The 21,086-nt window shown below is 37.0% G+C and overlaps 1 protein-coding gene across 2 annotated transcripts in view; it reads left to right on the top strand.

Annotated features, from left to right (window-relative positions):
• The window catches only part of macrod2.S (MACRO domain containing 2 S homeolog), a 1,492,323-nt gene that overhangs the window by 1,404,886 nt on the left and 66,351 nt on the right, over positions 1 to 21,086 (top strand). For both annotated transcript variants that reach the window (XM_018261753.2, NM_001089698.1), the window contains 3 exon segments: positions 3,772 to 3,853; positions 15,577 to 15,636; positions 17,737 to 17,814. In XM_018261753.2, coding sequence (XP_018117242.1) covers positions 3,772 to 3,853; positions 15,577 to 15,636; positions 17,737 to 17,814 — 220 coding nt within the window.

The following is a 21,086-nucleotide window of genomic DNA, read 5'->3' on the forward strand; positions in this document are numbered from 1 at the left end:
TAATTTTGCAGCAAAGAGAAGACCAACTTCTTATTAAAACTGTTGGTTTTGGAATGAGCTGTTCGACTGGCAGGAGCCCATATTCTTTTTTTGACCATAAAGTCCACTAAATTCCTGTTGCAAAACAGCTGTTCAGCATGGTTTTTTTTAAATATCAAGGGCAAATCATATAAGGGCTTTTGAGCTAAAATAGCAGTTTCCTGTGTTGGGTAATGTGGATTTATTTAAAGTGAGACAGGTTACATAAAAGCTATAAACTCCTTGAATCTCATTGCCATGACTTATTGAGCATCTGCCAGGGTTTCAGAGAAAACATCCTTACTGTGAATGAGAGACTTCCAAATATCTGCCAGGAAATAAGGAAGCTAAACAGATTTGCACATTCTGTGGGATTTTGTTTTTTCTTTCTGGTTATGTTGTGACTTATACCTATCACTGACTTATTTTAACTTGAATTTACTTTTGTCTAAAGCATTCCTTCATTTAGGCTCCAAGGGCCTAGTTATGATTGATTTGGTATTTTTGTGGGTAAATGTTCGAATAAAAATATTGTTACCCCTTGGGTTTTATAATGCCTCAACAGAATTCCAGACAATCGCAAAATACTACAATCACGAAAAAAGCAGCAAACCTTTTTGAATCATTTTATATTAAATTATCATTAAAGGGGCAATATACTTCCGTGTACAGCATGTGCAGGGCCTATACTTTTTCTAAATGTTTAAATCAAGAAAAATCTTGTTAATTCTTGAGCTGAACAGGAGAAATAGGGAAACCAAAGCAACTGGACCTGGCAAGGTAGATAATTCTATTTCTAGTGCCCCGATAATCCCCCCCTGTTTAATGGACTCTTGATTGAAACAAAAGGCAAAAGTGTGTTCAGCACATGCCTTATTCATTGAACTCGTGTTTAATAAGTGGGTATGCTGTCCAAAAGTCATAATTAATGTTTAATGGGATTAGTGTCACACTGTGATCAGCATACCCCTCAAAGCTATACTTCCATTACAACTGAAATTGCTGCACATTTCAGTTCAAGGTCCCCTGAAAGTGGCTGCTCATGATGTAGAAAGCAATCTTCTGAGACAAGTTGCAATTGGTTTTCATTTTTTATTGTTTGTGGGTCTTGTGTTATTTAACTTTTTATTCAGCAGCTCTCCAGTTTGCAATTTCAGCAGTCTGGTGGCTACAGTTCACATCATTCTAGCAACCATGCATTGGATACTGGAATATGAATATGAGAGGGACTGAATACAAAGATGAGTAGTAAAAATGTTGCAATAACATTTGTTTTTAGATGGGGTCAGCGACCCCCATTTAAAGGCTGAAAAGACTCAGAAGAAAAAGAAATAATTTATAAACTATAAAAAATGAATAATGAAGACCAATTGAAAAGCTACTTAGAATTGACCATTCTCTATTTAATTTAAATGATAAATAATGTCACTCTGCCATAATTTCCGAAGAAAACTGTACATCCAATACTCCTTTTATTATAAATCTCGTTAGGATAGTCCTTGATTTTCTGTTTTGGATTTTCTAGATCAAGTAACCCCACAATTTAAAAACCTCTACTCTATTTATTATCTGGGGGGGGGGGTCTAATACAGACAAACTTTTGGAGGGTTATTTACTAAATATTTTTCTGATCAAGCTTTTTTTTACCAAGTTTACTGTGAAAAAATTTGAATTTTAGAGATTTATTATACCCCGATACTGCAAACACCCGAATCCGAAAATCCAACATCTCAGACCTGTGGAGGTCCTGTCAATGGGAGAGGCACCTATCCCAATTTCAAGTTATCGTGTTGTGTGCTGGGTTAATCCCGTAAATCCGAATTTTTCGGGGGGGGGGGTTTCAGGCAAAATCATGAAAAAAAATCAAATGATTTGGGAAAAAAGCTCAAAGAATTCATACAATCTGAATTTTTGAATGGTTTTACTGAATTTTTTCACACTCCGATTAAACCAAGTTTTTTTTATTAATAAACAAGCTAAAATCGGGAATGAGAGTTTGGTTGTGTTTTTTTATACAGTAAATATGAGATAAATTTGGATTTTAGTAAATAACCCCTTGGTTTTATGAAATAAAAGGTACAAAGTTTGGGTATAGGTCTAATTACCTATAGCAACCAATCAGCATGTAACATTTACTTAAACCTGTTTAAAAGGAAATGTTTGATGAGTTACTAATATGGTTAATGCACCTGAGCAAAGTTTCTACCTTATTTTACATATGGTTTTTTTTTTTTGTCATTTATGGGTTCCAAAGAAAGACACTTTGGGGCACATTTACAAGGATTCAAAGTAAAAAAACTTCAAATTTCGAAGTTTTTTTTTTGGGTACTTCGACCATCGAATAGGCTACTTCGACTTCCTTTAGTTCGATTCGAACTAGAAATCGTTCGACTATTCGACCATTCGATAGTCGAAGTACTGTCTCTTTAAAAAAAACTTTGACTACCTACTTCGACACTTTAAACCTACCGAACTACAATGTTAGCCTATGGGGACCTTCTAAGTTTTTTTTTGATCGAAGGAAAACCGTTCGATCGATGGATTAAAATCCTTTGAATCGTTCAATTCGTTCGATCGAAGTATTTGCGGTAAATCCTTTGACTTCGATATTCGAAGTCGAAGGATTTTACTTCGATGGTCGAATATCGAGGGTTAATTAACCCTCGATATTCAACCCTTAGTAAATGTGCTCCTTTGGGTTATTTTATAGCAATCCGAGTTATAATTACTGCAGTTTTCTTAATATTGCTTGGCTGTACAGTATTTGGTAACTCCATACAAGCATTTTATGTCAACGTTTACTCTTGTTGCCCATTGTCTCTATGCCTTGGCCCTTTTTCCTGCAGTCCTTATATCGGTTGCCTGCCCTAAGTTAATATGCTGTAGAAATGACCTGGTTTTATTATCTCCATATCACTTTTGTTGGACTTCTTTTGACATTTATATCTATTGTAAGAACATTTTCTTTCTGTTTGCTCCTACCATTCTTATGATCCACAGGAGAGAAGGGACCTGCTGGATAATACACTGTAGGGAAACAGATGTGATACCGCTTAGAGAATATTATTAATCTTATGTATAAATGTAGAACTCCACACCCCCTAATACCTATAATAAATGAGATATCGGGTTTCATGTATTTAGGCTATGTTTAATTAATAAAATGCTGAACAGTACAAAAAGGAACAAGATATACTCTACTTTCCAAAACTATATATAAAAGGGAAAAGGACAGTAGTATTAAGATTTGTCATTTGATAAATAAGGTCCTATATGCTTTCCTACTAGACTACATTTTGCATAAAGCTATGCTTTTCTCTAAATGAATTATCATATTTTATTTTGTGCTTTATGAATACAGAAAACACCGGAGGGAATGTAAAAATAATACTCCATAAATTAACAAAAAATAAGCTCTAAAACTGTTTCATTATTTATTTATGTTTTCGTTGCGCTTTGGCGGGGAATAACGATACTGTATGCTGTCGTTTGTTGTCGGCTGTGATTGTTATTTCATACATAATTATATATGGAAATTGCGCCGTAGAAATCTATATAAAGTAATAAAGAATGATTTGACCGGACAGTCATACAGCAGTTATATATTTGACATAAAACCGTACTGATTATACCAATGGTTCCATTCATTTGAGTAATATACTGCATAATGTAAATTAAAATATTCTTATGGCGAGCACATCAAAAAAAGCACTGCTTGCATTCCTAACATCTATCTACTCTTTGTGATTTCAGATCGATCGTGTCATTTTCTGTGTCTTCCTGGAAGTTGACTTTAAAATCTACAAGAGAAAATTAAATGAATTTTTTCCAAAAGGTAACAATTTTTATTGGTGATTCGTAAAAAGTCATAAATTGTGTAAAATGATTTATCTCTCAGCCTAGATGCCATCTTCTGTTTCTAATAGCTGGATTATTTATAAATGTAGTTGCAAAATCGAGCGAAAACCTTAATCGTAAGTTTTTCCTGAATCTCTCGATTTTTTCTGGCTTTTTCCCTGAGAAGCTCAAATTTTTTGGATTTTTGCCCAAAAGGGTCGGATTTTCAGGTTAATTCCAGTGCAGACTACAGAAACTTCAAAATAGGATAGGGACCTCTGCCATTGACTAATACTAGGGATTCGGCCAGGATTCGGCCTTTTTAAACAGGATTCAGATTCAGCCGAATCCTTCTGCCTGGCCGAATCTAATCCGAATACTAATTTGCATATGCAAATTAGGAATGGGGAGGGAAATCACGTGACTTTTTGTCACAAAACAAGGAAGTAAAAAATGTTTTCCCCTTCCCCCCACTAATTTGCATATGCAATTTAGGATTCAGATTCGGTATTTGGCCGGATCTTTCGCGAAGGATTCGGGGGTTCAGGCCAAATCTAAAATAGTGGATTCGGTGCAAAAAAAGAAAAGATGTCTAACTTTCCATAATAACATATAGAGGCCCATTTATTAACGGAACAATTCAGTGTAAAAATAAAAACTGGGTAAATAGGCTGTACAAAATAAAAAAAATGTTTCTAATATAGTTATTTAGGTTAAAATGTAATGTAAAGGCTGGAGTGACTGGATGTCTAACATAACAGAACAGAACACTACTTCCTGCTTTTCAGCTCTCTAACTCTCAGCGACTTGAAGGGAGGCCAAATGGGGCATAACTGTTCAGTGAGTTTGCAATTGATCCTCAGCATTCAGGTCAGATTCAAAAGCAACAGATATGACCCATGTGGACCCCCCCAAGTCAATGATTGGTTACTGCCTGGTAACCAAACAGTGAAACCAAGAGAGCTTCAAACCAGCCTTTATACATTACATTTTTGGCTAACTAACTATATTAGAAAAAAAAATTACTAAACTTTACCCAGTTTTTATTTTTATTTTGATCTGTTCCTTTAAAGATTATATTTTAGTGTTATTAGAGATTTATGAGACCACAATTAAGCTTATTTTCTCTAAAACCAAGAATGCCATGAGATTTATTAAAAGAACGGTATATATATAAAAAAAATATACAGTTTATAGGGATGCACCAAATCCAGGATTCGGGTTCGAGATTCGGCCAGGATTCGGCCTTTTTCAGCAGGATTCCGATTCGACCGTATCCTTCTGCCACGTCGAACTGAATCCGAACCCTAATTTGCATATGCAAATTAGAGGTGGGGGAAATCACGTGACTTTTTGTCAGAAAACAAGGAAGTAAAACATTTTTCCCCTTCCCATCCCTAATTTGCATATGCAAATTAGGGTTCGGATTTGGTTTGGTATTCGGCTGAATCCAAAATAGTGGATTCGGTGCATCCCTAGTTTTATACTCTGTGTCCAACTTTGCATTTCTTTACATTGTACTTTTTCTTTATTGTCTGAACCAAAAATGTGACATTTCCACAAAAAAGTTATGGATCATTCCACAGAAAGTTTTTACATAGGCATGACTTTCTATACATTATTTCACTTAAATCCAAAAATATAAATAATAGCACATCTGCAAAATATTCTTTAAGGTGCAGGCTATGTTACAATGTATTGCTTACCTTTCTGAAAAGAAGTCAAGAGTAACAATAAAATGGTAGCCTTATCCGTTATCCGGAAAACCATTATTCAATCTCCGACAGGCTCCATTTTATCCAAATAATCAAAATTATTTCCTTATTCTCTGTAATAATAAAACAGTAGCTTGTACTTGATCCCAACTAAGATATAATTAATCCTTATTGGAAGCAAACCCAGGCTGTTGGGTTTTTCTAAACTTTACATGATCTTCTAGTAGAAGTTATGAAGATGCAAATAATGGAAAAATCCGTTATCTGGAAAGATCCGTTATCTGTGGGAACTCCACAGTTTAATTGAATTCCAGTTTAATTAGTTACCATTTAGCTTGTTTGCTATAAATGGGGCATGTCCCTGTGTTAATACTAGAATAGGGGTAGGTTTCAACCAACTTTAGCTTCATGGAAGGGGGTTTGTTCATCTTTGTTTAGAATGATGCACTTGGGGAAAAAACAAGCAAAAAAAACCTCACTACAGAAACAAAATGAATGTGAATAAAAGTAACTATATTACTGTATGTATAAAATAAACAGGCATAAGACTGAAAAAAACACAATTGCAGTAAAACATCGCAAGCAACCTGGAAAGTGTTGTAATTGAAGTGGAAAATGTCATAATTTAATCAAAATAAGCATTTTGGGGTTTTTTTATGACTACAGTATCAACAAAAAGCAGATAAAATGCCTCCTTTACAGCTCTATAGGAAGAGTTATTTATGAAACAGAAGAGAAAGAGCAGGCGTTGGCATTCCGTTAGGGAAACAAAAAACAGCTATGGAGAGGCTCTCTGGCTCCATCCTGTGATCATAAATGGATCATAAACAAACCATAAGCTCATACACAACAATAACTGGGACGTTATTCTACATGTCAGCTACTCTCACATAGTATTTTGCTGCTGTGGCACATTTTGTACATTAAGGGTAAATTTACACATTGGAACAGGAAAAAGAACAGATGTTAGATAAAATAGAACTGTTATTTTTGTTTCAGTGTATTTTAAAAAAAAAGCTAATTGTAGGCATGCCATGGAAAATATTTGCTATGCTCTTCTGAAACATAGTGGTATATAATCCAATAGCCACATGCAATTCAATCCTAAAATACAGGTATGGGACGGTTATCCAGAATGCTCGGGACCTGTGGTTTTCCAGATAAGGGGTCTATTCGTAATTTAGATCTCCATACGCTATCCCTACTAAAAAGTAATTGAGATGAATTAAAGCCAATACGATTGTTTTGCCTCCAGTGAAGATTAATTTTATCTTAGTTGAGATCAAGTACAAGTTACTGTTTTATTATTGCAGACAAATTATTTTCTAATTTGAATTATTTGGGGAGATTTGCTTCTCGTATGTCAGAGCCTTCCTGATAACAGGTTTCCGGATAACCGATCCCATACCTGTAGTGCCTCTGGAGGGATTCTGTCATGGGACAGAATCAAAATGCATCAGTTAACACTGAAACCCGTTTCTCAAAAGAGCAAACAGATTTTTTTTATATTTCATTTTGAAATCTGACATGGCGATAGACATATTGTCAGTTTCCCAGCTGACCCAGTCATGTGATTTGTGCTCTGATAAACGTCGGTCACTCTTACCTGCTCTATTGCAAGTTGGAATGAAATCACCCCCACCAGCACCCTAACAACAGAACAATGGGAAGGTAACAGACAGCAGCTCCCTAACACTAGATAACAGCTGCCAGGTAAACAGCACTCAATAGTAAAATCCAGGTCCCACTGTGACACCTTCAGTTACATTGAGTAGGAGAAACAACAGCCTGCCAGAAAGCAGTTCCATCCTAAAGTGCAGTTCAAAGGGAATGAAGGGGAGATGTGAGATGTAATTGAACTATAACTCACTTATCAGCTGCTGCAATCTATAAAGGCCTGTCAAGAAAGGGCCAAAAAATGCTGGAATATAGCCCCCAACTCTAAAGGGCACCCAAGTCAAAAGTCCAAAAATAGATTCCAAATCATTCTCTCAAAGTTAAAAAATCACTCTTCATTCAGCATAAATATTAAAAAGTAGGCATACAGACCAATTGATGCTCCGCCTTACGCGTTTCGTGCCCACAGGCACTTATTCATAGGCATTCTTTATGAAGTCACTTATGCTGTGTAACTTAAATAAAATAAGGGACGCCAGGGAATTCTTGCAAATAACAAAACAGAACAGATTTTTATTGTCTAAGACAATCCACAGGGGGAAAAATACTCACAGATCCATATGGGGTAGTGCAGAAATAAATGATCAATGTCAGTACAGTAGATGAGGAGACAGCACAATGTGACACCATGTAGGCATAGCTTGTGGAGCTGAAGGATTCACCTCCAGTGGTTTAATGACTCATGTGGTCTTGATCCCCTACAGCAAAAATGGATCAGGGGGAAAACTATGCCTGAATACCTCTTCAGTACTGCGGTCCCTTCACTTAGTTGAGCAGATCCAATGAAGAGTTACTTACTTCTATCTCACCTGGTTGGAACACAGGCAGCTCTTTCTACCTAGATCTATCTGCTTCACTTTCATAGAAATTGCTATAACTTGTAACCTGTATCTGACTAAAGCTTCGTTTACAGGGTCCCTGCTGCTCAACCTCACAAGACGTAGGGTCCCTTTAGGTTGATCCCAGGCTCCCTGGAACACATCCAGCTGGGTCAGCAACTGAAGGCCAACAAGGAAGGGACCACCTCTTTTCAAACACTATATTAAAGTGTGGCAGGAAGTGGTCATCAACCTATGGGCCAATCATAAATTGGATAAACGATATACATGAACAACTGCCCAGCAACTAGGGGAATGAGGAAGTGAAGGAATGTAATGCCATATGGGGGATAGTACTCATATGGGTCCCTACATTTGTACAGGTATATGGTTTATTATCTGGAATGCTTGGGACCTGGGATTTTCCGAATAAAGGATATTACCGTAATTTGCATCACCAAATCTTAAATCTACTGAAAAACATTAAACAAATCCAACAGGATTATTTTGACACCAATATGGATTAATGCAGTTTAGTTACCATCAAGTACAATGTACTGTTTTATTATTATAGAGAAAAGGGAAATAGTTTTAAAAATGAGAATTATTTGCTTAAAGTGGACCTAAAGAGGAGATGGAAAGGCATATTTACTTGGGGGTGCCAAAAGTTAGGCTCCCCCAAGTGATTGTATATACTAACCTGACACCCCAGGCTGGTGCTCCTATCAGGAGAAATTCCCGGGGTAGACGCATGTGCAGTAGAACGAAATAGCCGACTTCTTCGTTAAAGAAGAAGTTGGAAGCTGATCTTTCCATGGTGCTTGCTAGAAGAACCCATGGGCTCTCATAATTCAGAGCTTTCAGAATACTGCGTTTCCAGATAAGAGATCCCATACCTGTACTGCAATATGTTACTTTCATTCATTTACAATACTTTTGCTCTGCATGTCATGAAGAAAGGCCATTGTTATTAGCATTCTAGGTAAATAACAGTCATTTTCTTGCTTTGTTTTAAGGTAGAACACAATAATGAAATTACTTTCTGTGTATTGTTAGTTTTGGAAAGCCTGTGGCAAGAGACATTTTAGCATATCATAATAAGCTTAGAACAATGTACATCAGAGATGCAAAGTGATTAAGGGGAAAATGCGCATCTAAAATCAGAACAATGTAAATCAACAAGCTTGTTAATTAGCAGGAAATCAAAACACCAAGTGTAAAAATGTAGATTGGGAGAAAAATAACTCCAATTACTTTGCTCAAAGTCCAGTGATGTATATCATACTGGGTAGAGACAGAGCAATGTTTAAGCAGTGCGCAACAAGAATAAATGTAACGTAAATAAGCACATAGCATCAGCTGAGAGTATGGATAGTCTTCACTTGTGGTCAGTGTGAGCAAAGGTAAAACTTAAAAGCAAAAAGACGATGTACATGTGCACCCGATTCAGAGCTGAAGGGAGAATCAACAAAGAATAAGAAGATGGTCACATGGTATTCCTACAGTAGTACTCCAAGCTGCAGTGCAGTGAACAGGAGCACCGGCTCTAGGTCTCACTAAAGCATACATTATCGTTTGGGGGGTTGGGCACCCCCAGTAATAATTCCTTTCCTAGAAAACTAGAAGAAATAGAGAATTCCAAAAACCTGGTGCAATGAATCTAAAGGCCTCAGCACCAGTAGTTCTATGGATCCCGGGGGTGGCAAGAAGATCATGGCCCTTGCTAGTAAAGAGCTTTATATGTTGAGGTCAGTTGTATAATCAATGCAATGTCTTACAAAGAGCCAGTGTAGAGAGGAGAGAACAGCAGTGATACGGCTTGTGTGTCTCTGGTCAATAAATAGCCTGGAGAAAGCATTTTTTTACCAGCTGATACCAGGAGGTAGACCTTCAGACCCATGAATGGGGAGTTGCAGTAGTCCAGGCATTGGTAAGACATCTGGTTGTAGTAGATGTAGAAGGAGGACATAATTACTGCTGTTGATGCTTTAGTTGTAGTTCACTGTCAAGTATAATACCAGAAATGGGAGAATGAGAGCCTCTAGCTTTAATGGTTGTTAATTGACCTTGGAAAGGACGCACCATAACAACTTCGGAATTGTCGGGATTTAGTTTTAATCAGTTGGCATTCATCCACTCCTGTAGCTCATCCAAGCATGTATTTATGGCATTCACCAGATTCATGTTTTGAAATGGACACATGGAACCAAAACAGTGATAGCTAAGGTTGTGGAAATTGAGAATAGCATAGAAGATAAAAGCAATCTACTGGTCTATATCACTATAGAATATAGTATAATTTTCCTTATACATTCAATTACTGCTCTTTCTATTATCTTGTTTCTTATACAGTGACATTATAATGTAGTAGAACTGTAGTCGCCAGTTACAGTGATTACCTGTCCTGTAGAACTTAACAATCAATATTTAGGGACCGGAAGAACAGGAAGATTAAGTGACTTTCTCAAATGAAAGGAAATATTGAAATCTGGAATCACTCTGTCATTGTATCTATTTCTATAAGATAAAGGAATACCAGTTGATCTGGCGACTGAAACTCTGATTTAATTTTTAATTTTAACATCATCCATAGATACATGCATGGGATTTATCATCTGGAATATCTGGTGCCTAGAGCTTTCCAGATAAGGGGATAAGGAAATGGAGGATCTAGGATCTAGGAGATAAGAATATTAGATGGATTGCAAATGTTTTCTATCTCACAAAGCCCGTGGCTCCAACTTTTCCAGTTGTCTTCAATTTCCCTTTTAAGATGGAAAACACTAGAATGTTACTCCTGATTTATGATTAATGTGCACAGTGAAAATGCATGTGCCTTTAATAGGTTGGATTTACAAGGGTTTGTCTGGTTTAGGCTAAAGTGTCCCATCTTGCTAAGATATATTCCAGATGCTCTCACTGTCTTTTGGCACACATAAAATAAACTTTTATATGATCCAGATACAGCACCTACATTTAAAGGTTTACCTGCCTGGAAAATTCCACATTTCCAACTAAAAATGTACCCAGTTTAAATGGGGGGATATAGCGTTCTTCAACTGGCAGGACTGTGCACCTGCCAATGTCTTCTTGCCAAGTTTAAAGAGAAAAGCTATGGGCTCCAACAGACTGGCTTCCTGTTATGACCATAATGATGTCTTTATAAAGTGATAAAGTGGCAGTTGAATAATGATATAGAAGTTTTTTCTATTATTTTTAGGAAGCTATGGTTACCAATTCAACATCTAGCATCTGAGGGGCACGTTTTCTCTAATACCAAACCCAAGAAGTTTAGCCTTAAGATATCTTAGATCTTCAAAAAAGTTATTAAAAGACATGACTTGCTTTTCTTAGTAACACTTTGCAGTTTTGTTGAGTGCCATATTAAAGAATCTTACCAAATTGGAATATAGATATCAGTAAATATTTTACTTCTCTTTCCTTGAGCCACCATTTTTTGATGGTTCCTTTGCTGCCTCAGAGATCACCTGACCATAAAAACTACAACTTTAACTGTTACAGGAAGAAGTGTGGAAGCAAAAGACAGAATTCTGTCTGTTAATTGGCTCATGTGACCTAACATGTATGGTTTGTTTGTGTGCATCGTGAATCCTATGATCCCAGGGGGTGGCCCTTATTTCTTAAAATGGCAATTTACTATTTAGGATTACCCAATGGCACATACTACTAAAAAAAGTATATTATTATGAAAATAGCTTATTTAGAAGAAGCAGGGTTTTACATATGAGCTGTTTTGTGCAATATCTTTGTATAAAGACCTACATTGTTCAGGGGTATAGTTTTTCTTATTTTGAAGATTTTATTATTTCTTATATCACAAGAATTTTATTTAAACACATTTACTATAAACTTAACGTGTGTGTGTTCAGGGACATGGATTTTGCACACGGGTCCTATAACTAGCGATGAGCGAATCTGTCCTGTTTTGCTTCGCCCAAAAATTAGCGAAACTGTGAAAAAATGAGTGAAACGGCAAAATTTGTGACAAAAAGTGACAAGCGCAACAATTTTTCTCGCTCTAAATGCATTTAAGTCAAAGACAGTTTTTTCTTGTTGCAACTTTTTTTTGTCTTTGAGACTTTTTTTGTCGAAATGCATTAAAGTCAATGGGCGTTTTTTCTTATGGCGACTTTTTTGTCGAAATGCAGTAAAGTCAATGGGCAATGTTATGGCAATTTTTTTGTTTCGGCAACATTTTTGTCTCTGTGACGTTTTTGTCGCTGCAAATTTTGCCTCACTTTCGCAAAAAAAATTTGCATATGGCCAAATACGGAATTTTGTCACGGATACAAGGCTGGCAAAAAATTCCCTCATCACTACCTATAACCAATCAAAAGATTGCATATTAAAAGAGAAAAATAGGCTTAATGAAACACTTACTTTATATCCCAGACTAGCCCAGGGTTCTATTCTAGTGAGCTCCTGTTACCATATTATATCCCTGGAATCATTTTGCCTATGGACCACAGGACCATGTTTTAGGGGCTTTGTTTTGTTACAAAATACTTAATCCATATGCAATCTCTGACAAAGCAATAAAAAGCAACAAAGCTGCTGATCTAAAGATTACGCCAGTTTAGAACACTTCTCTCCAGTAAAGGACCACCAATCTGCAAATAACTAATTTCCTATTAAAGGAACAGTTCAGCGTAGCAATAAAAGCAAACCAGGAAGTAGAGTTCTGTCTATTATGTTAGACATCCAGTCACTCCAGCCATTATACATTAAATTTTTGGCTAACTATATTAGAAACATTTTTTATTTTGCACAGCCTATCTTTTTACCCAGTTTTTATTTTTATACTGAACAATTCCTTTAAAGCTAAACCAGGTTCAATCATTTAAAAGGCATAGTTATTATACACTGCATAGTTAAAAAGCAAAAGGAAGATTTAAATGAAGTCGTCTCTCTTCATAGCACAGGGTAAATGGGTTACATTTGTCTTCTGTCACCTAAGGAAATTCTATCGCAAAAAAAAAAAAATGCTGTTATTGAATGAATTCAGGCTCTTCAGCAGTCTATTGAACTCAATTTGGTTAATTTGTGTGTATTTGCATAGTTTTCATTTTCAGACGAAATTACATTTTAGTTTCTGTGTTTTATGCACTTTGAGTTTCTGTTCCTGCGTTTTATTCACATTAGATTAAAAAATATTGCTTGTATCACCTACATCGACCATCCATGATGACCGTACATAGTTCATTTCAAATGCAGCCTGTCATAGATGTGTTACTGAGGCCTAAGCAGGGCTGTATTTCAAGAGAGTCAAGAGTGAGTTTATTGTCATGACATGGGCAGGGACAAATACCTGCCTTTTCCCCCCTAGGAATAACCAACTCGCTCACCATACATTTTATTTGTTCTTTTTGTCCACAGCTTTATTGCACAAAAGATTATTTAACAATAGATAACACATATATCAATAACAATTATATTAACAACATTATAAACATACAAATATGAACAGTGATATACCATTAACTTTTTAATCCTCTGCAAGGCCCCTGGCAATGGACCCAATTAGGTGCATGCAATCGTTAAGCCACCAGCCGCTTGTGCCTTCTAGCATGATGGGTACGCAGGACTGCATGCTACCCCCAATACAACATACCCTCCCAGAGACCACTGCTCTTAGAGAGGAACACCACCAACCAAGTTCCATTAACCAACTTGGTACTTGGTAAAAACTCCACTTAATTAACTCTCCCCATTGCCAGGGACCCACCGCCCGGCTGTGACAACGGGCTATTCCCTCTCATCACCTCTTGGTTAGTCAGCCCAATACTCTCCATTCCACATCAACTTATCCTGTGCCCCACTAACCCAGGCCTCCTTAGCAGTTAGTGCTACACATCCCTTTACAACTCCACCCCCAACTACGTCACTAAACCCATTGCTAATCCCCTGCCAGGCAGCTTTGTCCCGCCTCTGTCATGCACCCTTTGCCAGCATGCACTGTCCTGGGTTTCATTTTTCATCCATATACGTTTGTACAGTACACAGTGAAACGAAACAACGTTCCTCTAGGACCATGGTGCTACACACAACATAGAAGTACCGGACAACAGACAAAAAGTGCAGGTGCAAAAATATGCAACTCCTGCAAGACAGGACAGCACAGTGCAGGGACAGGACAAGACAGTGCACACTCAGCAGATGTAATATGTTAAGTAAATAATGCTAAAAGTCAGACATGATGGGTGTATCATTGTGATATGGCAGTAGTAAGAACATGATAAAGAATATGATAAAGTGCAGATGTGCTCATAGAGAACAATTGTATCCAATGGCCATTTATTTATACAATGGAGTACAGTGGCTGTGTAACGTTGTGGTATATAGTAAGGTCAGATGGAGTGTGTGTGTGTGAGAGAGATCTGTCTGGTCCCTGAGTATTCAGGAGCCTTATGGCTTGGGGAAAGAAACTGTTACACAGTCTGGTAGTGAGGGCCCTAATGCTTCAGTACCTTTTTCCAGATGGCAGGAGTGTGAACAGTGAGTGTGAGGGGTGTGTTGGATCAGCCACAATGCTGATGACTTTACGGATGCAGCGAGTGGTGTAATTGTCTGTGATGGAAGGAAGAGAGACACCTATGATCTTTTCTGCTGTCTTCACTATCCTCTGTGGGGTCTTGTGCTCCATGACAGTGCAGTTCCGAGCCCAGACAGTGATGTAGCTGCTCCACAAACACTGCAAGCCCCATTCTTGACTCGTGGATTTAGCTTTTGCATCTTGACTTCCCACTCTGCCATGGGGCCACTGACTGCATAACCCAATGATGGCAACCCTTGAAACATGGCCAACGATGGGCCCCAGCCATTGTGGGCCTTCCAGCCCAGATCTGCTCCCACCTGCCTGACCTGCCTGGCTATTTCAGCCCCCCGCAGGTTCACACTGGTCTGGGCAGGGTGGAGGCGGGTTTGCAGTCGACTACCGAAGGGGGGCCCTGAAGTTTGTGTGTGGAGGGAGTCCAGGGTCTGGAGTGGGTACATACGGGCAGCCCTGGTGGGCCCTGGACCCTCCAATAAAGGAGGAAAATCTCTAATAAAATAATTTTTTGCAATCACAATTTTTCTCTCAACTGCTAGCATATTTAGCCATGCAAATCACGTTAAACCCTTACATTAATTCTGTTTCTTGCTTGCCTGGGTCAGTGACCCTTACAACCAGATAGGCTTTTAATTTGCAGGCGGAAATGCTGAAATTAAGGAATGCTTATTATCATAAACGATAAAAAATAAATAATGAAAAAATAGTGTATCTAAAGCATAATAAAAGGTGAACTTGCCCTTTCATTTTACTTTTAGACACCTTAATGCTGTTGTTTGGTGTGCAGAATGTTACACAATGTGCAAATATTTTACACTGGCTTTTCGATAGATAATAAAGTGAATGCAAACGCAATGATTTACCTGCACACATACTTATACTATATTTCTTATCTACTTCTCTTCATCCCTGACCCCATTACATGATGATGACATTAAAGATGGCGGTGATGATGAAGAGGGGGAAAAAGGTGACAGTGACGAGATGAAGGAAGATACAGGTATGTACTAGGTCACTAAAATGTTATTTTGCTGCACTGGCCAAAGAATTGTGATCTGTGAACAGCCCAAACTAAATGCAGTTCTATTTCATTCAGTCACAATTTATATAGAAACTATATGCTTGCTTGCATTTAGAAATGCATATGCAAATACAACTAAATGCATCAGTTCATTTTATACATGCAAATATGCATTTGATTTCATGCAAGTGTAAACCACCATGTTTACTTACACCTTAATCTTCACAGGCATCTTTCCTCTACATTAAACACACAATAAAACAGCAGAGTTTAAAAACATTTCATAATTTTCTATGGATTTCTTTCCAAGGAACCATCACATGCAGACAATTTTTTTATTACAGGTATGGGACCTGTTATCCAGAATGTCCAGGAGGACCTGAGGTTTACTAGGTCTACTAGAAAATCATTTAAACATTAAATAAACCCAATAGTCTGATTTTGCTTCCAATAAGGATTAATTATATCTTAATTGGGATCAAGTACAAAGTACAGGTATGGGATCCCTTATCCCATTATCCAGAAAGCTCAGTATAACTGAAAGGCGTCTCCCATAGACTCCATTTAATCCAAAGAATCAATTTTCTCTGTAATAATAAAACAGTAGCTTTTAATTGATCCAACCTAAGATATAATGAATCCTTATTGGAAGCAAAACCAGCCTGTTGGGTTTATTTAATGTTTTAATGATTTTCTAGTAGGCTTAGGGGGTTATTTATTAGGTCTAATTTTAGAGTTTTCTATACCTCGAATGAACTCAAATAATTTCTAAATAAAAAAAAAAATTTGAATGGAAAAAACTCAAATCAGCAAGTTCAGGGTTAACAACCTAAAAATTTGAATTGATCAAGTTTTCGGCAGGAAAAAAACTTAAATTGCTGGAATTGATGAATTTTCATCCGATAAATTTGGAACATCGTGAAGACTTTAAATATCTTCAAATGACTCCTACATGACCTCGACAGGTTTTAGATGTATTAGAGTATTTTGGGATTCAAGCTTTTTCCAGGGTCGGGTGTAATAAAACGAATTTTAACCTGAAAATGTGAAGTTTGACCAAAAAATCACTTCTAAAACTCAATTTTTCATGGAAAACATAACTCGAACCTTAATAAATCTGCCCCTTAATGTATGAAGATCCAAATTATGGAAAGCTCATTATCCAGAAAAAAAAACAGGTCCAGAGCATTCTGGATAATAGGTCCCATACCACACTGTTTTATTATTACAGAAAAAAGGGAAATCATTTTTAAAAATTTGGATTTTTTGTATAAAATAGAGTCTACGGGAGACGAACTTTCCATAATTCAGAGCTTAATGAGATAATGGGTAATGGGTTAATGGGATAATGGCTTTCTGGATAACGGATCCTTATTATTCCTATTGTTTGTATTAATAGATTTATGATTGGTATTTTTAAGCAAATGCTAATGATATTTACTGCTCACTAAAAAAGATTCAACAAGCTCTTTTCCATGCTGGAATTGTTGATTCTCGTGTGAAAAAAAAAATGCAATAGTGAGTCAATATTCCCTAGTCATTTGGAACTGAAATAACACTCCTGACACTCCTAGAAGATTCTGGTTGTTGAACTGCTCAAAGCAATGGAACACATTCTGACAAACTGCTTTCAAAATAAAGTGTAAATAAATGTGATAACAACATCTGAAATGCTGAGAATCATTTTAAGAAATTTACTTTAGGGTTTTGTAAAGTTATTTTGGTCCAGACCTGGTAATGGTCTCTCCTTTGTACATCTGCTTGTCCACGGTGTAGAGGCTAAATTATTTTTGTATTTGTAATGCAGGCTATTTTTTTATGATCCTCCCGCAGCTTCGCTCAAACATACAGACACATTCTGTCACATTATTTTTCAACCTTTTATCTTGATCCCACCATTTTTTTATTATAAAGTTGTGCAACTCCCTTGTGAATGGTTTAAGGTTAAGCAGCAGTTCATCTTTTTGTATTTCTGAATGCATACATTTAGGAAACAATTTGGAATTGCAGAAATTGTCCACATAGAATAAAAACATACAAAAAAATGGACGCAGAATTAATTTGAAATTATTTATACAGAAGGGAAGCCTCAGTCGCCTCCGATGAAGAAAATTAAGGAGAAAAAAGAAGATACCCCCGCACCAGATTCTCCTGATGGTATGTGATTCTCCCCATATAAAAAAAATATTATTAATCAATTTTGAAGTAGTCTTACTTTTTCTGCTATATAATTTATCATTATTAATCATGCATTTCTCGTGCAATCCAGTTTTGATTAGTGATGGGCGAATAAATTTGAGGCGAATTTCCGCGTTTCATCGCCGGCAAATAACCCGCAAAAAATCGGCGGTGAAAATTTACCTGCGTCAAATTCACGATTTTTTTGTGAAAATGTTCGAATTGCTTGATTTTTTTGTGAAAACTGTCGAATTGCTCAATTTTTTGTGAAAACTTTCAGATTGCACGATTTTTTCGTGAAAAAGTTTGAATTTCAAGATTTTTTGTGAAAACATTCGAATTTCACGATTTTTTCGTAAACTTTTAGATTTCACAATTTTTCTCAATTTTTTTGCCATGAAATCTAACATTTGCGGTAAATTCGCAAATTTTTCAGCGAAGCTTACTGAGAGAAATTCGCCCATCACTAGTTATGATTGCTTAATCCCATTTATCAAAAGGTGAGTGATGAACACAGAAAGTTGTTTTCATCCTCGATGCTCATATCAATAATCTGACATAACATTCTGCACTAATTTGCTGTTAAATAAACTTAATACACAATGGAAAGATATTAGAAACACGAGGTGCTTATTAGTAATGTTTCTTTTAATCGTGAAAACCATCAATCTGTCTACTGTTAGGGGTTTTGTAGCAACATGGGCAAAGGTTTACCCTAAACCAGTAACCTATATAAACCAATTTGTTTTAGTGGGACTTGATGCTGAAGTATGAAAACCTATTTTAAATCTGATTACAATAATTAAGGGGGGTATTTAATAAAGTCTGAATGCTAAAAACTTGAAAAATTCGTTTCTAGAAAATCCGAATTTTTAGTGGCAAAATAAAAACTCACATTTTTCAGGATTTATTATACCCCCGAGGTTTCAAAAAGTCAGAATCTGAAACCATCTTCAACCTATCCATGTCCTGTGGAAGTTAATGGCTGAGGTAATATTTGCAATTTGAAGATATTATTGTGTGTGCTGGGTTTCTGTCGATAATCCGAACATTTTTGGATTTTCTGCAGATTTCACAAAAAATTTGGACTTTTCAGATGTCAATTCCGAAAAAGTTTTTGAGCGACAATGCAGATTTATCAAGGGTCGAATTTCGAAGTAATTGGAGTTATATTGAACTACCATAACTTCGAATAAAAAAAGACCAACCAAAATTGATAAAAAAAGGGTTTTTTTTAAAAAAAAAAACGGAGAATTTTCAAAGTGCACCAATTGACTCCAAATAGGTTCTAGGAGGTCCCCCTTAGGCTAAAACAGCAATTCAGTAGGTTTTAGATGGTGAATGGTTGAAGTCGAATTTTTAAAGAGACAGTACATGATAAATTTCGATATTTGAATTTTTTAAAATTTGAATCAAATTCGGACTATTCCCTAGTTGAAGTACACAAAAAATAGGTTGAAATTAGTTTTTTTTTTACTTCGAATTTTCAGTTCGACCCCTGATAAATCTGCCCCTTAGTGTGACAATCAGAAAAAGTCAGATTTGCAATGTGGCAATCCATGCGGGTTTTTTTTATTGATAAATAAGGGTAAATTGTGGATTCTAGTTTGGCCGGACTTTTGGACAAAAATTTGCATTTTGATAAATAATCCCCTTAATGTTTATAAGTGTAATTTGCGCCTTCAAAATGTAGGTTCCAATTTATAACTGGTGTCTTTTACACAGAGGTTATAGATGCTGCTTGGTAATAACAGAAATAACTATTGCTGCTTAATAATCGATTTGGATGGGTGTTAGACCTCAGTACAGAAGTTGAGCTCTAACAACGCCCCAGAACAAATATATTGATCAAAGTGACACATTGATCTGCTTTGGTAAATGTGTTGCACCACAGTAACTGTAAAAAAAAAAACCCTAGAGGGAATATATTTCTATAAGTGTTATTATATCACTCCCACAATGTTCTATAATGCAGATCACATGCTAATGAAGCATCCGGCCATGATGAGTCTGTCAGCGCACACAGGGAGATACTTTCATGTTTTCTCACTGAAATCCACCCCATATGTGTCTTCCAGTTTCCAGTTAAGGCAGAAATTGTTTCATGTCGGACTCAAGTTTAATAAAACGTATAATTACAGACAGAGCTTAGCTTATGGCTGAGAAAAAACAAACTGCCATTTATAATCACAAGAAGAAAGAGACTAAAGTCACTGATAAACAGGCAATGTTTTTGAGTTGATTGAGATGCACATGCAGTTCAACTCGTTAAAATTTGCACAATTTACTTTGAGCAAATTGAAATCAGAATCAATACCAGCTTGGCTAAAGCAGTGCGGGAGATGATTCTTTATACATATATAATACATATATAATGAAGCAGGGACAGAGAACATCTATCCCAGAAATCTCCAGAACTCCATAGGAATTCAAATGGGCAGCTTCGATTAAAAGAAAACCTTTATTCTTCACATGCAGGGCAACAACGACAGAGCAACGTTTCGAGCCCACCTGGCTCTTTGTCAAGCTTGTGTGTAAGAGCCCTTAGGGTACAACTACATGGACGATTTCCCTGCGATTGTGCTGGATCCGACGTCTGCACCAAAACGCAGTGGGATGCGACGGAAAACAAGGCAAGAAATACAAATGTCAGATGGTGTCGCAGAGTTCATCCGACACGACTGTCGGATGCAGATACAGCGTCTGCATCTGACAGTCGTGTTTAGGGATGGGCGAATTTGACCCGTTTCGTCAAAAATTCACCGCTGGCGAAATGTCGCGGACGCCCATTAAAGTCTATGGGCGTCAAAAACATTTTGTCGCGCGTCTATTTATTTTGACACACAACACCATACAAGTCTATGGGCGTAATTTTTTTGCCGAAACAAGCGAAAAAATTCGCCCCTCCCTAGCTCGTGTTGTGTCGGATGAATGCTGCGACACCATCCGACGTTCCTGTTGCTTACCTTGTTTTCCGTAGTATCCGACTTGACACCTGTGTTTTGGCGCAGAGAGTCTGATCCGGCACAATCGCGACAAAATCGTCCATGTAGTTGTACCCTAAGAGGAAAGCACAAACCATCCTATGCGCTATTAATCTTAATCGAATCGCTCCCTGTGAGACAGTATGTAGTCATGTCCGGGGCCGCTCCGGCCATGAGGCAAGGTGAGAATCTTGCCTCATGCGGCACGGACAGTTACCAAGGGCGGCAAAAAGCCGCCTCTGGTAACTTTAAGAGACGAATTTCCGC

Source organism: Xenopus laevis, chromosome 5L (genome assembly GCF_017654675.1).
Source record: "Xenopus laevis strain J_2021 chromosome 5L, Xenopus_laevis_v10.1, whole genome shotgun sequence".
NCBI classification, from domain to species: domain Eukaryota; kingdom Metazoa; phylum Chordata; class Amphibia; order Anura; family Pipidae; genus Xenopus; species Xenopus laevis.